General features: G+C 37.6%; 1 protein-coding gene across 9 annotated transcripts in view; it reads right to left on the bottom strand.

Moving 5' to 3' along the window:
- Nucleotides 1-19,709, bottom strand: part of DOP1A (DOP1 leucine zipper like protein A) — a 60,264-nt gene that overhangs the window by 2,277 nt on the left and 38,278 nt on the right. For 5 of the 9 annotated variants that reach the window (XM_052682518.1, XM_052682508.1, XM_052682528.1 and 2 more), the window contains 19 exons: nucleotides 17,533-19,540; nucleotides 17,324-17,435; nucleotides 16,516-16,698; nucleotides 14,309-14,434; nucleotides 13,193-13,327; nucleotides 12,549-12,604; nucleotides 11,976-12,080; nucleotides 11,443-11,509; nucleotides 9,755-9,899; nucleotides 9,403-9,482; nucleotides 8,744-8,853; nucleotides 8,487-8,636; nucleotides 8,060-8,121; nucleotides 7,480-7,632; nucleotides 6,467-6,603; nucleotides 5,260-5,315; nucleotides 4,196-4,360; nucleotides 2,547-2,676; nucleotides 672-731 (listed from right to left, as the gene is read on the bottom strand). In XM_052682518.1, coding sequence (XP_052538478.1) covers nucleotides 672-731; nucleotides 2,547-2,676; nucleotides 4,196-4,360; nucleotides 5,260-5,315; nucleotides 6,467-6,603; nucleotides 7,480-7,632; nucleotides 8,060-8,121; nucleotides 8,487-8,636; nucleotides 8,744-8,853; nucleotides 9,403-9,482; nucleotides 9,755-9,899; nucleotides 11,443-11,509; nucleotides 11,976-12,080; nucleotides 12,549-12,604; nucleotides 13,193-13,327; nucleotides 14,309-14,434; nucleotides 16,516-16,698; nucleotides 17,324-17,435; nucleotides 17,533-19,540 — 4,040 coding nt within the window. Of the gene's footprint in view, nucleotides 1-671; nucleotides 732-2,546; nucleotides 2,677-4,195; nucleotides 4,361-5,259; nucleotides 5,316-6,466; nucleotides 6,604-7,479; nucleotides 7,633-8,059; nucleotides 8,122-8,486; nucleotides 8,637-8,743; nucleotides 8,854-9,402; nucleotides 9,483-9,754; nucleotides 9,900-11,442; nucleotides 11,510-11,975; nucleotides 12,081-12,548; nucleotides 12,605-13,192; nucleotides 13,328-14,308; nucleotides 14,435-16,515; nucleotides 16,699-17,323; nucleotides 17,436-17,532; nucleotides 19,541-19,709 lie in introns of those variants that run through there. The other 4 variants (XM_052682532.1, XM_052682563.1, XM_052682575.1 and 1 more) reach the window with 2 other exon arrangements.

Here is a 19,709-nt window from a genome sequence, read left to right as displayed (position 1 = left end):
TTTATTCTCTACAAAAGTTCAAGAAAAGAAAAGCCACAAAACAGACTAGAGCAAAGGGAAGCCTCCTGTTTTTGCAAGAGTTTTTAGCTTTAAGATTTCTCCCTCAGAGCTTTCACATTGGATTCAGAGAAGGGAGACATTTCAGCACCGGTCTCTGGCAGCACTTGGCACAACCCAGTGATGGCTGCAGCCCACCCCCAGCATGCAGCAAGTGTAGTGCTACACAGCAGCCAACCAAATGGGTGCACGTGCAAATACTGCTGCTCCCTCCGAGCAGTAAAATACACTTTGTCCATGCTACACAGCAGTACCTTTGCAAACACCACTGATTCCTCAGATACTCAGAGCAACAGTTACTTTGACAGAGATTGGATCAGGGATCCACACTAGCCCGTTGGCAGAAATAATTATTTCATTTTATAATGATTTGTGAAGATGACTGGTTTTACAACAAAAACTGTTAAACTCATGTAGGAAAACAAAAATAAAATTATGTGGTGTCTATAAAAATGAGGGCCTTTACAGTTACTTCCCTTCAAAAACCCCTCAACCCTGAAGAGACTCATCTCCTTCATTTCCTTCTGGAAGTGAAATGCTACCCTGGGCCTTGAGGTGATGGTAGTATTATGGCGAGCTTATTTCACAACTCAAGCATCAAAGGCCACCCTCACCTGATGCTTGGCCATCTCCAATCCCTCCAAAACCATCGTTTTAAAGTCCTCCTGTTTGTCCTGTGGAAGGAAAGAGGAGAACTTTCAGACTGCATTTCACATATCATACTAAGACTTTGCCATGAAGGCCGTGCAGTTGCTTGGTTGGGTGCTGTGTTTCAGCAGGAAAAAAAAGAAGCAAAATTCACCTGCCCCAAATTGCCATAGAAACCATAGACTCTGGGGCTCTGGGACACTGCTACACAGTAACAGTGTTCTTCTGTGCATTGCAGTAATGCCAAAGGAAGGTTTTAAGCACATTTGTTTCAGACAGAGCCTGAGAAATACCATATGAAGGGAGCAAGAACATTGGTCAGTGAGCTCCAATAAAAAGTTGAAGTCAATTGAAACAGTTTGCTCAGAAACTATATTTTCTAAGAAAAATGCACAGCTATATGCAACAGAGTTCTCCTGCATGCAACGAAGAAGGGGTTGGAAATCAGTATTCATCACCTCACATTCATCTCATCCTCACACCTCCAGTTATGGCTCACAGTGTGCAACTACCACCACTACTGACAGGCTGTGGAAATCTCAGGAAGCCTTCTGCATTCTGATGCATGCTGTGGAAGTCCTGACTTCAAGCATCTATCTCAACATACAGTACTTACCAGCATGTATATGTCATACATCCATGTATTTCCTAATTTGTGCAGAGAGATTATTTGGAATATGAGAACCTTCTAACAGGTACAGCATGTTAGATCAAACATGAGAGCTCGAGGATATCGGTTAAATCAGCCAGTTAGAGCTCATTATTCATTTTTACAGGTGAGAGGAAGAGAGTTTTATTGTCCAAAGGCAATAAATTAAGAATGTGCATGTGCTTCAAGTGGTTTCTTTACCCCTATGACATGAGATTTGCTAGCTAAGTTCAGACTTGCTTGCAACTAAGTTATCTCTAAACTTCTCTATTTAGGCACTTGTATAACAGTAATTGTTTATTTGTTCAGAGAAAACATTTAACAGACTGTAAACACAGTAAGCTATCCCTGCTACAGCCCTGACCATGCCACCCTGATACAGGGATCCCTAAGGATGAAACTTCAAAGCTTCCTCCCAGGTGCCTTTGAGCTTCCTCCTCATTTCCCAGGCTCACACAGCAACTGGTCCCACTTGAGAGCCTGCCTGGGGGGTACTCACAGCAGGAGCAGCAAGGTATCTGACAGCAATGCTCTGCCCCTGTGGCAGCAGACAGGAGCTCCTCTGGACAGTGTTTGGTCAGCTTCCAATGGCTGACCAGGCCTTTGCCACAGCCAAACTTGGGTTTTGACATACCTCATGTGCCAATAACGATAGCTCTAATTCTGCTCCCATTTTATAAGTTATGCAGCTAAGATTTTCTCTAGAACCACTTCCATTGCTCTATTCCTTCTTCCATTCACAGTAACTACTCTGAGGAAAAACTCATTCTGTCCTGACTGTGCACTGCTTCAATACTGTTCTGTCATTTTTAGAAATGCAGTGGTTTTCTACATACTTAAATGCAATTATTATAAATAAAACAGCTTTACTGTTTCAAAAGGTAATTATTCTACTACCTACATATACAACTGGCTATCTAAAAATGACTTATGTCTATATTAGACTTCTAATCAGGAAACTCTGGGCTATTACTTGAGTAGAAAGTAAAATGCGTTTCAAAGCCACTGACCATAGTGACCCTTTTTAAATACCTATTTACAGTTTTTGTCTGATGCTGGCCTGAGATTACTCTAATGAAAATCTCCCACGCTATGTATACTCCCATCTATTCAACAACATCACAAGACAGTGCTGCAAGTTTCTGTACTTGCACGTTTTCAGTGCAGGCAGAACTGGATGGCAGTGGCATACCTTTGCTTTCTTTCGCAGCAGTTTTGCTAGGCGCACCACATAAGGTTTGAATTCCCTCTGATGCGTTCCCTGTCTTCGTACCTCCAAGCCTGAATCATCTGATGCTTCTGGAATAAAAGCCCAGCGATACCTGCCATGAGATAACACAAGCAGACATTATCTTTACCGAACGCACAGCTCATCAGCTAGATCTAAGAACATGAGATGCTGAGAAAATCTAGTGAAATATCAGAGAGGAACAAAAGCCAAAACTCAGTATTTGCCAAGAGAGAACAGCAAAATCATTTTCTGAAAAGTAGAGATATGGCCAAGAAAAATGGAGTTATCTTATTCTATTAGAGTTTATTAAAGTATTAAGGATGCCAAAACTGAGGCAGTGAAGCTAGAAGTGTGTATATTCACATCTTTGTTGTGTCTAAGGGAACCCAAAAGGAATTGTGAATTACAAAATATGTAAGTTGCACAAAACATGAGCACATTTGTGATACTTACTGTAATACACCAAACGTTCTCAGCACACTTGCGATACTATGACACATCAAATGTACTCAATATACTGTGTCGATAACAGGAATTCATTTCTGTTACCTATTCATAGGCCAAAGGACAAAAGGGACTATTCCCTTCTCTTCTGCTTACTGCACTGTAAAAAACAGCAGCTTGAATTTTACTCTGTAAAGGAAATTAAGGTTTCTGCCTTGAAGGCTTCAGTCCCAGTCTGTGAGAATGCTGTAAAAGGCAGCTATCCATCATGACTAGTGTCTCTCCAGAAATGTGCAGCGATGACCTCAATAACATTTTTAGCCTAATGGCAGAGATTAGAATAGCATAGAAAGCTTGGAAAGAGTTATGAATCAAATCTTCAGTAAATAAAACAAGAAACTCTTAAGATTAGCTTTAGATTTAGAAATACTGTGGGGCATAACTGGACAGTATGTGCACAAGTCCGTGCACCATCTAGCACACACGAGAATCTTTTCAACAATAGGACAACTCGAGCCATCTGCAGAGCTGTGCAAGGGACAGTCACTACTGTGCCACGTATAGGAAGAGACGAGATGCTTTGTTTTGTCCTGGGCTGTCTCTTCTACAATCCCCAGCATTGTTTTGCATTCAGTTCTTCCAGCAGATAGGACCGCAGAGGCACTGAGAAAGCAGTTTGTACATGTGAACACAGCTGCCCAGAAGCAACCTATGGGATCCCCTTAACAAACAGATTTGTTGCAGCGTATTTCAGTCAGATCACACAGGAGTAATTTAAGAGAAGTCATATTGAGATCATACCATCGGTCATCTGATCTGATGACTCACTCACTGAGACATACTGGGTGTATCTTAGGATCTTGGACATTACCTCAACTAAGTACTGGAAAAGTAAAGTATTTGAATAAATTGCTATTACTGATTAGCTCAGAGGTGTGGAGAATCTCCAGCCAGAGACTATGTCAAAGCAGCCTGAAATCATCTGCTGCATAGCTCTATTTGTTCTGGGGGCCACTCTGACACTGGGAAGGGATGGACTGCAGGCTACTATGGATGAAGGCGAGAAATGGAAAGGAAATAGGAAAAAGAAGGTTTTAAACAGCAGAATTTTACCAAGAGGCACAGTAAAACATTCAGAAACTCAGATAATAGCATCTTCTACTCACATCTGAAATTGAGGAAGATTTTCAGATGGTAAAGCTAAGGCCAAATCCAGAAATTTGCAAGCAGACAAGTACAGATTCAGCCATCTCTGGCTATTGTAGGATGTGGAGAAACCATTGCCCCCTGTGTACGTTGTCTCCAGACCAGCAACAGATGGGCCAGAAGTCCTAAAATAAAGTACCACAGACAGGTGAGCCGATGTTGCCTCTCACTCTATGGGCCAATCCTCTGGTGTTTGCTCTTATAAAGATTAAAAACATTTTACTTCCCAAAATAATCCCAAATGCATAAATCAAAATAGAATATTGCATGGTTATGCTGTTGCTGGAGTTTTGTAAGAGTGTGTGTATGTGTATAAAAATCATATAAATATGTATATAAAAATACAAAAGTATATTATGCTGTATCTGATTCCTGTCAGTCATCGAAATTAAGAAGGAGCTTTAACTTGGCAGCCAAGCAGACGTTACTTTATTTTACAGAATATTATTCAAAAGAATAAAGAGAAGCTAGGAAGAAAACAAAGAACAAGACTTGGACAAATATCCCTCTTTGTTCTTTTGAGAAATCAATTTCTATTGGTAGCATTGACTGAAAATGCATCATACTATGCAGAAGGTAGATGCAATAGAAATTAACAGTAAAACAAGATAGAAAGATCTAGTTCATCTTTGTATCTAACACTAGAAGATGTTACCTTTTTATTAAAGAAAAGTAACAACTTTGCAATCTTATTCTAAACATATGTGTGAAACAGAAAGCTAAAGTCATGCCATGCCTATTTGAGTTGAAAAAGCAGTGTCATTTTACATGGAAGACACAAAGAACTAGCACACTTGTATTGTGTAAGTTACCCTAGATGTTTATGAACAAGTTAGGAGTGGTACTTTTGCTTGTTTGTTTTACTCTGATTGTGTTCCTGGCACTGCAGTCAGACTGGAGTACTCTTCACTTGTACTTTTCATTTGGGCTTGGCAATTGTAAGACAAACTATTCTAACAAATGACAGCCCATCAACATGCCAGGATATTTAACAAGCCAGAAAAGCAGAAGTTTATAAGTTTACCTGGAAATGTCTTCGTCTGCAGTGAGCTCCTGCTCCATCAGTAAAAACACTTGCACCTGAAGACCAAATGTATTTTAATACAGTTTTCTTATGGACTGCTACCCAGGAAAATGCTGTAGGGAGGTGTGAGTAATAACCCTTAAAGTTCTGAACAACAGTTCCTCTACTTCCATTCTTGGATGACAAAATAACTCCTGTACTGCAAGTGGAAATTGGAACCGATATGCATGTGGAAATTGAAACTCATATACAGCCCAAAGTAGCATAAAGACCTGAGTCTTTTACAATCAGGATTTCCTAGAAAGGGAGCCCAGCAGAGAGCAAGACCTAAAGGAAATGACAATAAAGAATTATACAAAAAAACAGCCAAGCTCAGGTTTGAATGCCTGAAGATGACACAGTTTTGTCCGATGGAAACAGTTTCTTGACTGAGGCAGCTTGCATAAATAAATAGGGTACAACACAGAAACAAGAGAGGCACACTGTTCTCAGCTCTTAACAGCTCTAGCAGAGTATAATGATATTTCTACTACTTATACTGCTGACAAGCTTAAAAACAAATGCACGTACTTCTTTAAATAAATAAATAAATGCTCTTGATCTTTAAAATACTCCTTAGAGCTTTTCTAATTCATTGCTTAGATCAGTGGTTAACTAAGGGCTAGGTTAGGCACCAACAGATATCAGAAAAATCCCAAGTGATTCTGATTGCCAGTTTGTTAACATCACCTACAGATTCATGGACCAATGCTGGATACTGAACACAGTCATTTGAGTTTTGGCTTCGAGAATAGGAATAGCTCTGAATGACCATTAACTGCCAACGCAGCATGGATTCCAATTCTTTCTTTCAGAGTTTTCTCAGCTTTGTTGTTGGAGAAAAAGGGCGGAATGACCATGGAAGTAGCTACAAGGACTAGGAATGGTAGAAAAGGTACGTGTACATAAGTAGAAATTGAAGCAGGAACCACAAAGGTAAATACAAATTTAAGTCAGGAGACACCTGAACGGCTTCAGTAACATAAGCCAACAGGTGTTCTGTTTGGTTGGAAAAAATAGACTACAAAAATAAGTTTTTTGCTTGTGTCTATTTTGTGTAGTTACATGCATAGTATCTAAAGAAGATTTAAAAAAAATCATTATGGATATGGATTTCATCTCCAGCTTGCACCAGTCTTCCAGATAACATGTGCTAACTGCAACTTACCAGTTCGGTGATCATTGTAGGCCAAAGAGAAGTAAGGTGCTGTGGAGACATTCTTAAAAGCAATACTCTGAAAAACAGGAACACTTGGGAATGAAGGGTGGGCACCTGTGGCAAACGAAGACTTTCTACCAATCTTTCTGAAACAAAAAGCCAAGAAAGCTTCCTCAGTTCAGAATAGCAGAGTAACTCCAGCTAGTATTTTCTTATTCCTGCATTTACTCTCACTTGCATTGTTTTTTGTTTGAAATATTTTTCATTACTTCTTTATATTGACAGAATAAAGCTGTAGCAAGAGCCACTTACACTGACAAGGAACCTCAGAACTGCAGTGTATTTTTTAGTGTATTATGCAGAGCATAATAAATCAGCTTCTGACAGACTGGGAAAAACAAAACAAAACAAAAAACATCTCCAAGGAACAAACCCTGGAACAAATGTAATCAGGAAGATGATATAACTGACTATCTGTGTGGAGGAAGAGATCAAGGTGCCTGCTTTGGTAGCATTAGCAGATAACATATCAAGAAGATGCCATAATTATTTGCATCATCTTAGAAGAAAACCAACCAGACTTCATTCCCAATCATGTAAAAAGGTCAGTTAAAGAGATATTCTTCAGCAATAAATGGGATATATATACAGAGCAGCAGATAAAAGTCATGAATTCAAAAACTCTTCAAGGTCAGATTTTGTATTTATCCCTAGTTGAACATTCAAGATATAAGTATTTACCATGTCAAAGAGCACTTTTTGGGTGTCCGAGGACATTGATTAAGGTGTAAAATGACAAATGAGTAAATAATCTGTTAGAGAACTGGTAATGAAAGTCCACGTACTTTGTAATCATGTAAGATTAACAGTGTTCTGAGGAAAATCTGTAGTAATTCCATACTCAGTATGCACAGATATTCATTCCAGGGAACAAATTTACCTGCTGTTATCCTGTTATACAAATAATTCCTCAGGCAATCAGATTCCAGAAGAACTCCATGAACTGCTACATTTTTACTGACCTTGTATATCTGGAAGGTATTTCTGGTATTGGTCTATCTCACTACTAAAAATTGCAAAAGCCAGTCTCTTCAGGAGCATAGCACGCTGTTCCAGCTCTGCTTCTCTATTAGCAAAGAGATTGAGAGAACTGCTCTGAGCCACAGCCACTCGTGCTGAAAGAGATAATGAGTAACACAGATTAAAATTATATTTCCCTTTCATTTCACTTAAAGGAGCAAATAACTCTTACATTCATTGCATTAACGTAGCTCAAAAGCAGCCATTAAGAAGATGCATATTTTGCAATTTGCATTCTTAAAAACTGTGATTTCAAATACACGTTTGAAAGAAAACTCATAGGTATACACAGTGCAGCTGGGCTTGGCTGCTCACTTCAGAAGATCTTATGTATGTATCATAGAAACAAGTACTTGAAAGAAAGAAAAAAATATACTGGATAATTCAAATAAACTGGAATAAACACCAAACAAGTGCTTTCTTCAAATACTTATTCCTCCTCCCAGCCCCCCCTCCTTCTTTTTTTCTTCCTCTACAAGTTTTCCTTGGAGAAAAGTCACTGCTACATCACTGAATACTTACTCATCAAATCTCTGAATGTGGTTTTGTCGTGTGTCATCAAATTATCCATAATAGCTCTCCAGCTAAAAGAGAAAGATTTCACACAAGTCAAAAAAGTGAGAAATACTTACAGGAAGCTTCTCTTGTTCTTTTAACGTATACCAGCTCCAAGCTCTCTACAGTACCACTTACACTGCACAGTTTGATTTGATCTGAAACTATAAATATTTATTGCTTTTTCTCACAAAAAGTACTTAAAAAAAAATCTTAAAATTGAAAAAAAGAAGAAGGAATACACATTAGGTAAATGAGTTTCATAATTTAAGTGGTAATCTACAATACTACATCCCTCCATATTTCTCTCAATATAAGGCTGTTAGAAATTTTTGGTTTGCATACATAAAACTTGTAGTAATCCTCGATATAGGCAGCAAAAGAAAAGCCTTACTGGTTAACACAAGAAGCATCCATCTGGAAGAAGGTAGAATCCATGAAGAGATCAAATGCTTCCTTCTTCCATGCTCTCCTTGTATACTGATACCCACTAAGACTGCTTAATAACTGAACACAGGCTCGATAGCTGGATGCATTGTGAGCACTAAACAAAATAAGTCAACAGGAAAGAATTGTAAATTGTTGACAAACACTCACGAAATTTCAACTGGCTGTTGAGATCTACATATATTGAATACATTCTAAAGATACCTGTGATTACGGAGGTAGGGTACAACATAGTGCATGATATTTACAAGCAAAGGAATAACCCTCTCCTTTTCATCACTGTAGAAAACCATATCCAAGAGATGAGCCAAAACCTGCAACAGGTGAGGAAATTATGTTATTCTGCATTCTCAAACTACTTTTTATTTACTACACAGCAACATACACTATAATGTCCTTCACTGAACATTCAAGTTTATGATAGAACTGATCGCATTTCAGGTACGACACAAAATCCAGAAGTATAAATGTCCCTTAATTTTTTTTTAGAACAAACAAATATTAAAACACAGAAGCATCAGCTCTTGGACAAATAATTCCACAAAACAACCTGTGAAAGAAAAATTCCAAGGACTGACTGTGATTATCATTAGTAAATTACACAAAAAAAATCTATTAACATGCAAAGTCTTCCAGCAGAGCAAGCAACCCATACCACACATCTGAAAAGGCACGCTCTACTTCACATTAATCTCACTGTATATTTATAACCGGCTTCATAACAAAGTTTCATTTATTGTTACACGACAGGAACCAGAATCCATTCACACCAGTGTTTCCCATCAAAGCTCATTCTCCAAGCCCTTCACAGCAAGAAAAGATTATTATAAGGCAGTATTTATTACACTTGAGGAAATACTTACCTCAGAAAGTAGGGTCAGTGCATGGACACTATAAACTGATGGAGTTATGCTTGAAGTTTCCATTGCTGGAGACAACATATCTAAATGAAGACAACAGTAACGAAGTCCAAAGTTATTTTTCTCCAGCCATTATTCACCTTGTAAGCGTATTTTAACAACATACGTTTTGAAGGTATACAGACTTCACCAGATGCACTGTGTAAGGCAGTAAGGCTTCAACAATACTGAAGCATTTTTAATGTATTCAAGTATGGTAGAGCTGTCCTCTTTGTTCATCCTGGTGTGATAATTAATATTTATTTAAAAGTTTCATTTAGGATAAAAAGGATAAAAAGGATGAGAACAAAACTACCTTCAACATCTGATTCTAAGTTGTTTCCATCAACCATAATCTTAGGGGAAGGCTTGACCTCTAAGTTTCGTCTTAACCAAGTAGTCTGTTCCAATGAAGAACCAGCAATGGCCCCAATAGCATCCACTATCTTGTGTGTTACATCCTGATGAAAAAAAACAAACAGGCTTTCAGGAACTCTCAGTGAAAGAACTACATTATTGTCCTGACAGATGTTTCTGTAGAAAATCTCTTCATCACTTAGGTAAAGGACAGCTTTAAAAATCACTTCTAAATACTGCTCAGTTCATTCTGTGATTAAGAACATCACAGAAAATGAGATAGTCTTCAACAGATTATGAACAGTACTAAGTAGAAGACACTAGAGATACGCTTAAGAGTACAGAACTGATACATGAGGTAATTCTGGTACATACAAGAAAGCCAATAGAATAAAAATCCATGCTGAATACATCCTCCTGTGAGAAAGGTGGACTACAGTGTTTTCATAAAATCCCTTCTAACCACATGCACTGACTACAGCTCTGAACACACAGCTGGCTGTGGCAGCAACATTCTCATCATAAGATAAGACAGATACTGAAAGAGAAATGTAAGCTTTGATCTACTGGCACTTCTAGTATTTGGACAACAGTAGGAAACTGTATTCTGTCTACGAACAATTGCCTAACTCAGGATGGACTCTGCATGTTTTCCAACAGGACATTATCACATCATCTTGTAACTGAACCACAGGCATATCTAACCAAACGCTTTTGCTTGTTAACCAAGAAAAATGTTAATTAGTAATTAGGTACTTGGGAACAAGCCACAGCATAATTTGAACATGAGCATATGAATGCATGCTGCTACATACATATTAAAACAAAGTTCAGCATTTTAATAATAACAGAACCTCTATTGTGAGAGGGAGAAAATAATTCCTTTATATCCTTCTCCCCATTAGAATTTTTCAAGCTATTGTTTTAAGGAGAAAAGAGTTTAGGAAACCTAGTAAAAAGAATATTTTAGGAACGAAAAATTATGACAAAATTAAAAGAACAGGCAAGGCCCTGCTGACTAGAAACATAAAATAAGAACACAAACAAAGAGAATACACAAACACTTAATTGGAGGAAATAAATATTACATAAAATAGCAAAGAGCACATTGCTTCAAGGCTAGCAAGTTTAATAAAAGCTGTTCTATTACAAACACATTTTTGATGTCTATCTCTCAGTCTGCATTCCAGCTTCACAACCCTTTGGCTACTGACCAGCTCTCTAACAGTTCTCACCCTCTGCCTTTTCCACATCCCCCAGTGACCTTCCCCTGCAACCCCCTCTTGCTTCCCAAACTGTTTCATTGGAAAACCGGCAGCACCTGGCTGCTGTCTCTCCCTGCAAAGTGGCACTAATCAACTCCATGGAACAGTCAATTTTCAGAAGGTATAATATTTTTCAGGACATGTTAGCCCAAAATTGAGCATCAGTCCCTGGACAGATAGAAAATTTTCTTCAGAAGCTACAATAAGTAAAGCAGTCAACTAATAAGTGAAGTTTATCTATTAATTGCCTTATTAATTGCTTAAGGAATACTCTTATAGAGAGAAATCTCTTGAGTAAAGCACTGTCATTCAAATATTTCTACCAACTTCAGCATTTATTTCTCAATATTTTTAAAGAGTCAAACATGTAAAAATTTCTCACCTGAAGATCTCTTTGGTCTTTCTTATTCTCCAGACTTGGATTTTTCATAATAAACTCATTAAGAACACTGAAAAAAATTGAAGTAGACACGGATTTTATAATACATTATTCAGTTATTTTGAAACCCAGGGCAAATCTGAATCAGTACAAATTCCACACATTTATACTGAGCTTCTTTAGAAGCTTCTCTTCATGGAGAAGAGAAAGCTCTCGGGACACCTCACTGCGGTCTTCCAGTATTTAGAGGATGCTTAGATAGGAGACAGGCTTTTTTTTTATTGGGCAGATAGTGATTGAACAAGGGGGGATGGCTTTAAACAAAAAAAAAAGAGGGGAGGTTTAGGTTAGATGTTAGGATCCTTGGAGGCACTCAAGGCCAGCTTGGATGCAGCTCTGGGCAGCCTGATCTGGTGGGTGGCAGCCCTGCTCACATCATGAGGGTTAGAACTGAATGGAATTGAAGGTCCCTTCTGACCTCAGCCATTTCATGCTTCTATGATTCTTTGGAAACTGCAAACATCAAGTGCACTTACCCAAGTATGAGGAACTGTCCTGGAGCTGGAAGACCAACCTGGATGGAATCCTTCAACAGAAGTAGCAGTGCTGCCCAACTATCCACTAAGCTGGTCACTGGAATCCTGAAATATAAAACAATGACAGCAATAAAAACAGCAATGTCTTGCTCAGGTGCTCCCCAGACATTCCTTTTTACCTCACAATTCTCCTATCAGATAATGTTAATCAACAAGTACACAAGTTTCTGTGGGACTGTTTTTTTTCCCCTGCTTATTATTAGGGAGCTACATCAGGAAAAGGAGCAAGAAGGAAGAACAATAAAAACAAGATTGGTGTAGAACCAATGGATTATAGCACAATTAACATCAGTTTTCCTTATGCTGCAAGGAGATTTCCTGCAGGATTTTTAGACATGTGAAGAAAGATGATACAGAATTAGGAAACTCACAAAATCCCTTGTTATTTTTTTATAATACCTTCAATTCAAAACGATTTATATTGAAGTGGCAATTTATCTTCCTAGAGGTTATAAAACATTCAGATTGTCCACCTACCTCTGTCATCAAGACACATTTAACTTTTTGTCTTACCTTTGAGTATAAGCATAGAAAAACTGCAACATGCAGACTTCCAGTGAAAGATGTTTCTGGGAAAAAAAGATATGAAAACTGTCAGAAGAACACACTGACTTGTTCCTCTCTTGCTAAAGCAAAAATGAAAACACTGTGTTATCGCAACATCTGAAGATGCAACTTAATTAATTAACAGGGTTTTATGAATATCTATTGAGGTCTCTCTATAAAATTTGGAGAGGCCTTCTCTAGAAAAATCAGAGAACGCTATTCAGAAAACCTGGAAAGATAGGTTATAATGGATATAAATTTGACAATTGCCTTAAATTTTTAAAATCTCATTTCTTTAACATCCTAAACCCTGTGTGTTGAGTCCAGAAGGCAGTTCAAGAAACAAAGTAACCTTCATGTAAGTAACTTATTGCTACAAAACAGTTAGTACAAAAGCATGAAACAGGACTTTAGAGTTGTTCAAAAAATGGTACTGACTTAATGGCTTTCCTCCAAAAGTTGATCCATCTACAAGATATTCAAAATTCCTGTACTTACTGTGAGAATAACTATTTGCTCAATATTGCTCATGAAGTATCTATATTATCAGTGTCCTAAGTTCTGGTAAGAAGACATTGAATAAACAAACAGCACTTCCTCAGTTTACATACCTTGTCCTTTGCTATGGCTGGAGGCTGCTTCAAAACTTCTTTCACTGTTTGTATAACAGTCTCAGTTCTCATAACACTGATAGACCGAACTAGCTCAACGAGCAGAAGCTGTTCTTCACCTGCTGTAGGTATAACCTGGAAGAATCAGATACGTTGCATTATCATCACATAGCCTATATTAAGACATTTTGCCTCATGGGCTTGCTTCTGAAGTAAATGGAATGAGACCAACTATATGGATGGAGGAGAAACAGGATCCTGATCACAAATGCCTTGCAGAGCATCATGTTTTTACAGTCTACAAAGCATCTTTGTAAGTTGTCTTTCCTGTTCATGGTGCTTTTAAGAAAGCTCTACAAAGGAGTAAATTTCTAGGAAGCAAAGAACAATATTCTGACAATTTAAGAGTTGAAATACAAATAGCTATACTTGATATGTTAGAGGCAACTTTACAGTAGGTTTCTAGCCAGGGCATGATACAAGTCAAAAGCTTCTACAGAATCATCACCAAACAGAGTATTATCTTAAAAAGATGCACTACAGAGGTTGAGAAGGGTGGTGAGGCAGAGAACGTAAGTTCTGCTGCAGCATCTGTGATAATTACACAAATAAAACCAGAAGTATAACACATATGCAGCAGCTTCATAACTGTGGCTTCAAAAGCAAAAAGGCAGCAAATATTCTATTTGAGCAAATCTGGACAAATAAAAAGGATAGAGATTAAACTCTGACATCTGACTATGAATACAGTGAACTATAACTCGTTCAACAAAATCATGCTTTTGACAGACTGTGGCTGTCAAAATAGGGTATATGAACAAAAAAATCTCAACTATTTATTAGGGTATTTATCTTGCATCTGCATTACTAAGTCTGTGAACAAATTGTTACCTTCTAGTTTTGCTACGGTGCAGCTTTGCTGGCACACATAGTTTTTGAGTCTAAAAAGGTATAGGAAAAAAATGCAAGGTTTTAAACTGGTAATTCCCTGAAGGTACAGATGCTAGTTAAAAATATTTTCCATTTCACTGAAATGCTGAAATATTAGCCCTATCATTTTTAAATCACTTAAAGCTATCACTGCTATTTGAAGGGATTGTGTTAATACAAACATACCTTTGTTCTGGAAGTGTTTTTATTTTGTTTCCTTTCATTCCATACAAAAGCAATGGCAGCCATGAAGTGAACACCATGATTCATTGAAATTGGTCCCAACAACTCAAGAATCTGTTGCCTCAAATTCTGAAACATGAAATAACACCAACCTTTAGATAAGCACTCCTGCATTACGTGTAGAACAACTAGCACTAAAGCCAGACTTGGACAGCAACTATCGCTAATTTTTTGTGACAATGGAAGAATGCACTCAACAGGGTTCATAAAGCTCTGCTTTAGATGTGGTACTCTTCAACCATTTTATTAATGACTAAGATGAAGGAAGAGAAAATACACTCCGTAAATTTGCAAATTATAATGAAAAGGGAAGAGACTGAAAGGAAAATACAGAAATCAAAGTGATCTGACAAATTGGAAAAATGTCCTGAAAAAGGTGGACTACAGTAACAAACTTGAGCTTTGCATGCAAAGGGAGAGGAAAAACAACTGATTATTCAGGGTGAAAAAGTATTTAGATAGCAGTGCTGCATAAAAATAAAATTTCTGGATTACAGCAGATCACAAAGTCACTGTGACAACTTTGCAAGGGAAGAGAAAAAGAAGAGCATTCATAAACAGCAGCACTTCATGACAGACATGTAATATTTACCCTGAAAGAAGATACCATGTACCATGTCCAGTTTTGGACACCTTACTTCAAGAAATGTACACAAGCTGAGAGAACTCAAACTATAAAAAACAAGAAAGATTAGTGATACAGAAAGTGACCTATAAGAGGAAGAAATGGATATGTACAGTCAGGAGATGAACATTAGTGGAGACATATCTATCAACTGTGTATGAGAATTATGAAGAAAGAAAACATTTGCATCTACAAATAGAGATAGACTTTATTGTAAGTGAGATAAAAATTAAGTAGTAGGAAAAGAATTATATAAAAAAGAACACATTACTCTAGGAGTCTGAAATATTCATTATTTAAACTCTCAACAGCGTGTGTGTGCCATTCTTCTTTAGGCAAGTTTGGGTCGGAAAAAAAGAGCTTTTTTTTTCTTACGCTACTTTCTCATCCTGTCCTTCATCCAGATTTTTTTTTATGACAGAAATATTTCTGAGAAAAATGCACTTCATCTGTTTTCTGAAAGTCATTTCTAGTCTGGCCACATACATTCAAGCAGAAATTGTATAAGCCTGCAAGAAATTGTTACACAGAATCCTGGAATTTGACTGTGCACTTGCCACAAGTGTGGTTGCCAGGCTTAAAAAGGATTTCTTCATGCATAGCACATGTTGGGTGTTCTGTTGAATACCATGGATTTGGGCAAAATAAAGAAAATCTGGGATTTACAGAAAAGTTCATGTTGAACTGGAGTACAAAAGCTTTTCTTATTTTCACAGAAGCAGTGTATATCATGTGCCTTCCAGAAGTACAGAATCTTCTCCTGCCATTGAGTAGGAAGCCCTACTGGAAGTCCAAATAGAACCACAGATAACGTTTGTGGAAAGACATGCAGTCTTAAGACAAGGAGTTAAGACTCCTTCAGCCTGAACGACAAAGGTTGAAAGGGATGTAAAATAGAATCATCAAAACCAGTACTTGGTGTATTTGGACTAACTATGAGGAAAACATTTTTAAACATTTCAGATTTAAATGACAATTTCATATTTAAGAACGTGCAGTATTAGAAGTCTGAAGTGCTTCCAATAAGAGGCCTAGGCAGCATTCTCAGTATGGTCCTACTTGATTCCCTTCTTAGATTGTCTTCTAGATTAAAATTGCTGGCTTACTGCTTGCTAGGATATTTCTCCCCATGCATAGTGACATCACTGTATGGACACTGAATAAACAAAGGAACTAGTTCAAAAATGCCCAAGTTCAAGGTGTTACAAGAGGAGAGCTCTCTTACTAAGATTTTAGATGAGTATTTCACATCTCTTGAAGCATAAAAGGGTGGCTTAAACGGCTCAAGTATTATTCAGGATGGATGTAATTTTTTTTGTAGAAAAACAGGGGAGATGAATTGTTGTCAGCTGGTAATATTTAAAAGTAGATTCAATACCCATTTATGAAAGCCTTGTTTTTGGGAGGATGGGTAGATTAGGACAAATGTGTTAAAAGCCAGTTTACATTTAAGAGATGCAAGTGGATTTATTTGACAAAAAGCATTTAGGAACAATTTAAATGATGTTATCCCTGATATTCTGACCTTTGTTGACCCAAGATTAATAGTGGTAACGGATGCAGCAGCAGCAGCAGCAGTTTTCTCTGAGGAGTCTGCTAGGTGAAGAATGTTCCACAGCAACGTCACAGAAGACATGATCATATGCAGGATAGACAGAATCCCATTGCGTGCTTCAATCAAGTGCTTCTGATCTACATTAACCAAAAGCTAGTGGATTTCAGAGGAAAAGAGAAGAAAGAGTATTAAATATCTACATTAAACAACATTAATAAAATAGCATAAATTGAGACAATGTACAAGAAAGCTCTACATCTTGATTTCTTTTCCAAAACACTGTTCCAATGATTTGTACAGTATGCACAAGTTGAGTCTATCAAATAATCAATTAAAGAATCTTTTGATTCTCAGTCATTCAGTACGGAATGCATTCTGAACACGTGGTACGTGAACACGGGATGACTACAGCAATTTTGTATCATGTCAAAGTCTTTGCAAAACATTTATCTCAGAATTTGAGATTTGCACGTACAAACAGATTTCAGTTATTTCTAAATGAAAAGAAGGCAAATAAGAACAAAAATAAAACAACAAAGGAAAAACAAGACAGCAGAAACGGGAGGACAGAAGTGTTGTAGAATGTGGATCCAGTTTCTAAGAGACTATGAGATCAAAAATGTTGCTTGACTAAGAGAAAAAAAGGAATATAAAAAAGAAAAAAAGATAGTATTTTGATACATTGCATGATGAATACAATCTAGTCAGAATCTGTCAGACAGATATCAGCAAGGAAATACACTGCACAGGAACCTCTCACATGACCAAGTAAGTTTACCTGATGATACTGTGTTGATGGATCTAAGAGGCAGTAATGAATTATTGTTGTAATCCCTTCCAATAACGTAAGAACCATATCTGGAGGAGTGACTGATGCCATCCAAATAGGTCTAAAACAGATAATACAGTTTTTTAAATGAGTTTCTCAAAGCAATTCAACACAATCAAATACATTTTACAAGATTATATGCCTCTACATACACATACCTATTATCAGATAATCCTGTTTCATATTTATATTGTTGAATTAAATTATCTAAGTTCCTGCAGAGCTGAAGAGTCACAGAAACAACCACCCTCTGAAGAACTTTTCCCATGTAAGGCAAAGTGGAAGTGATAAGGCCAATCCACTGAGGATGCATTTTACAGGCACAGTGTTGATGTAAAGCTCTTATCACTGCACAAAGAAACATGCCTTGGCAGGTTATTGGCTGGGAATGTAAATACTGAAGAGAAGTCATTGGCTGCTGGGGACCAATGTGCTCCAAGTCTGTTACGACAAAGTCAAAGCCTGTTTCGTTCTCCTCAGGCACAGTCATTACTTTATGTTCCAGCACAATCAGCCGTTGAAGTACTTTTAGAAGCTGCGACTGTAGAGTACTGCCATTGTCAAATTCATCTTCAGAGAAATTTATAAGGCTGTCTTCAGAAAAACCTTCTTCTACAGCCACTATGTTTTTTCCAGCCATCTTTTCACTGTGCCATTTCTGCGCGCTAAAGATAGACGAGAGCAGACAATGCAGGATCACTTTCTGAACCTTGCACTTAGATAACATGTCCGAAATGAAACTAGGAAAACCCTTTGCAGAGCTTTCTATAACTTTTGCCAACTCAGCAAAGAGAAGCGTCAGAATTTCTATACTCATCATTTGCATATTACGGTTTCCTATTAGATCTGTCGAGGTCACTTTAACATGAGTAGGGTAGTGGCTCCGCATATAATACAAACACAAGGAGATAAGGATTTCTATGTACATAGAACTCCGAAAGTTATGGTTAGAATCAACCGGGATGTGACTGTAGAAATCCTTGCCCATGACAGATATCCGATGCCTGGCTAGAAGATTCTGGAGCAGGGACAGCTGAGGAGTGTATGCATTGTTGACACTGGTAGTGGAGATAGCACTTACAAAAGCTGAAGGATTTGTTTTCAGAATTGCTTTAATTGCAGAAAAAGCATACAAAGTTCTTGAAGAGTCATACAGCTGAAGATAAAGCAGCACATGTTGATACAATGGATGGATATTAAAGTTGGGAGATTTCCGCATCCCTGGGGAACCCACATCACTTTCAATTTCTGAAATTTCTCCTTCCCCACAACTGTACCAGTTTTCTAAATCAAGACCATCACTGAAGAACACATTTGTTTGTTTAAGCTTCTCTGTTTGTGCTTTCTTCTTCTCCTCATCTTTCTTTTTGGCTATTTTCACCTTTGGTTTTGCACCTGGTTGCTTACCAGCTTCTTTAACAATTGTTTCCTTCTCTGACATTTTTTCTGGTAGTTTTCCTTTGAAGTTGAACTGAATACTACTGTGGCTTCGCTTTCTGGACTTGGATTCTGTGGAAGTAAGAGTGAGATCAGAGAGGGATTGCTGGCTTGCTGTAATACAGGGTGAAGAGTTATTTCTTGAAATTTCATCTCTTAAGCTCTCAAGTCCAGTCTCAGTTGATGCTGATAATAATTGGGAGCTGTCATTACTAACCAAACTACTTTGGCTACTTTGAATATTTTGTTCTTCACTTTTAGTCACCTCTTCAGCATTATCCAAAGGACTGAATTTACATGAAATATCCTCAGAGAGCAGACTGTATTTAACTGGTTCATTCTCTTCTCCAAGACTGCTTACAACTTTGCATATAAGATCAGTAACCACTTGCTGCACAATTTCATCAGGTGAATCTTCTCTGAGAGTCTGAGAGCTATCTTGAGCACTCAGGCTTTCTGTTTCCACCTCATAACTGATATTATCTCCAGTAGATGACTGAGAGCAGCCTGAGTCAGAACTCTGCAGTATTTCAACCTGATTGTCAGGAAGGTCAAAATCAGACACAACCATTGGAATGGTCTCACTGCTGGTACTTAACAAGGAAAGTCTGTCACTCAGAGGATTGACAGTCAGGCTGAAGTTCTCCATTTCATCCATAGCAAGATGTTTTTCATTGCCTTCTTTAGGTATGATAAGTTGTCCTTGGCTTACAGGCACATGAGTAAATGCTTGAAGAGAAACAAACAATAAACATCACACACAATGTTTTGTTTTTCAGAATAGAATTTAAAATTAAAATTTAGAATTTTAGCTATTATCAAGACTTCTAATTATATAAAGGCATGGTCAATAGATCTTTTTTTCCACTTGAAAGCAGAAAAACATTAATAAGAAAGC

The sequence above is a fragment of the Tympanuchus pallidicinctus genome, unplaced genomic scaffold, assembly GCF_026119805.1.
Source record: "Tympanuchus pallidicinctus isolate F22 unplaced genomic scaffold, pur_lepc_1.0 scaffold1, whole genome shotgun sequence".
Taxonomy (NCBI): Eukaryota; Metazoa; Chordata; class Aves; order Galliformes; family Phasianidae; genus Tympanuchus; species Tympanuchus pallidicinctus.
Note: the sequence above shows the minus strand (reverse complement) of the source record. Positions and strands in the feature narration are given on the sequence as shown.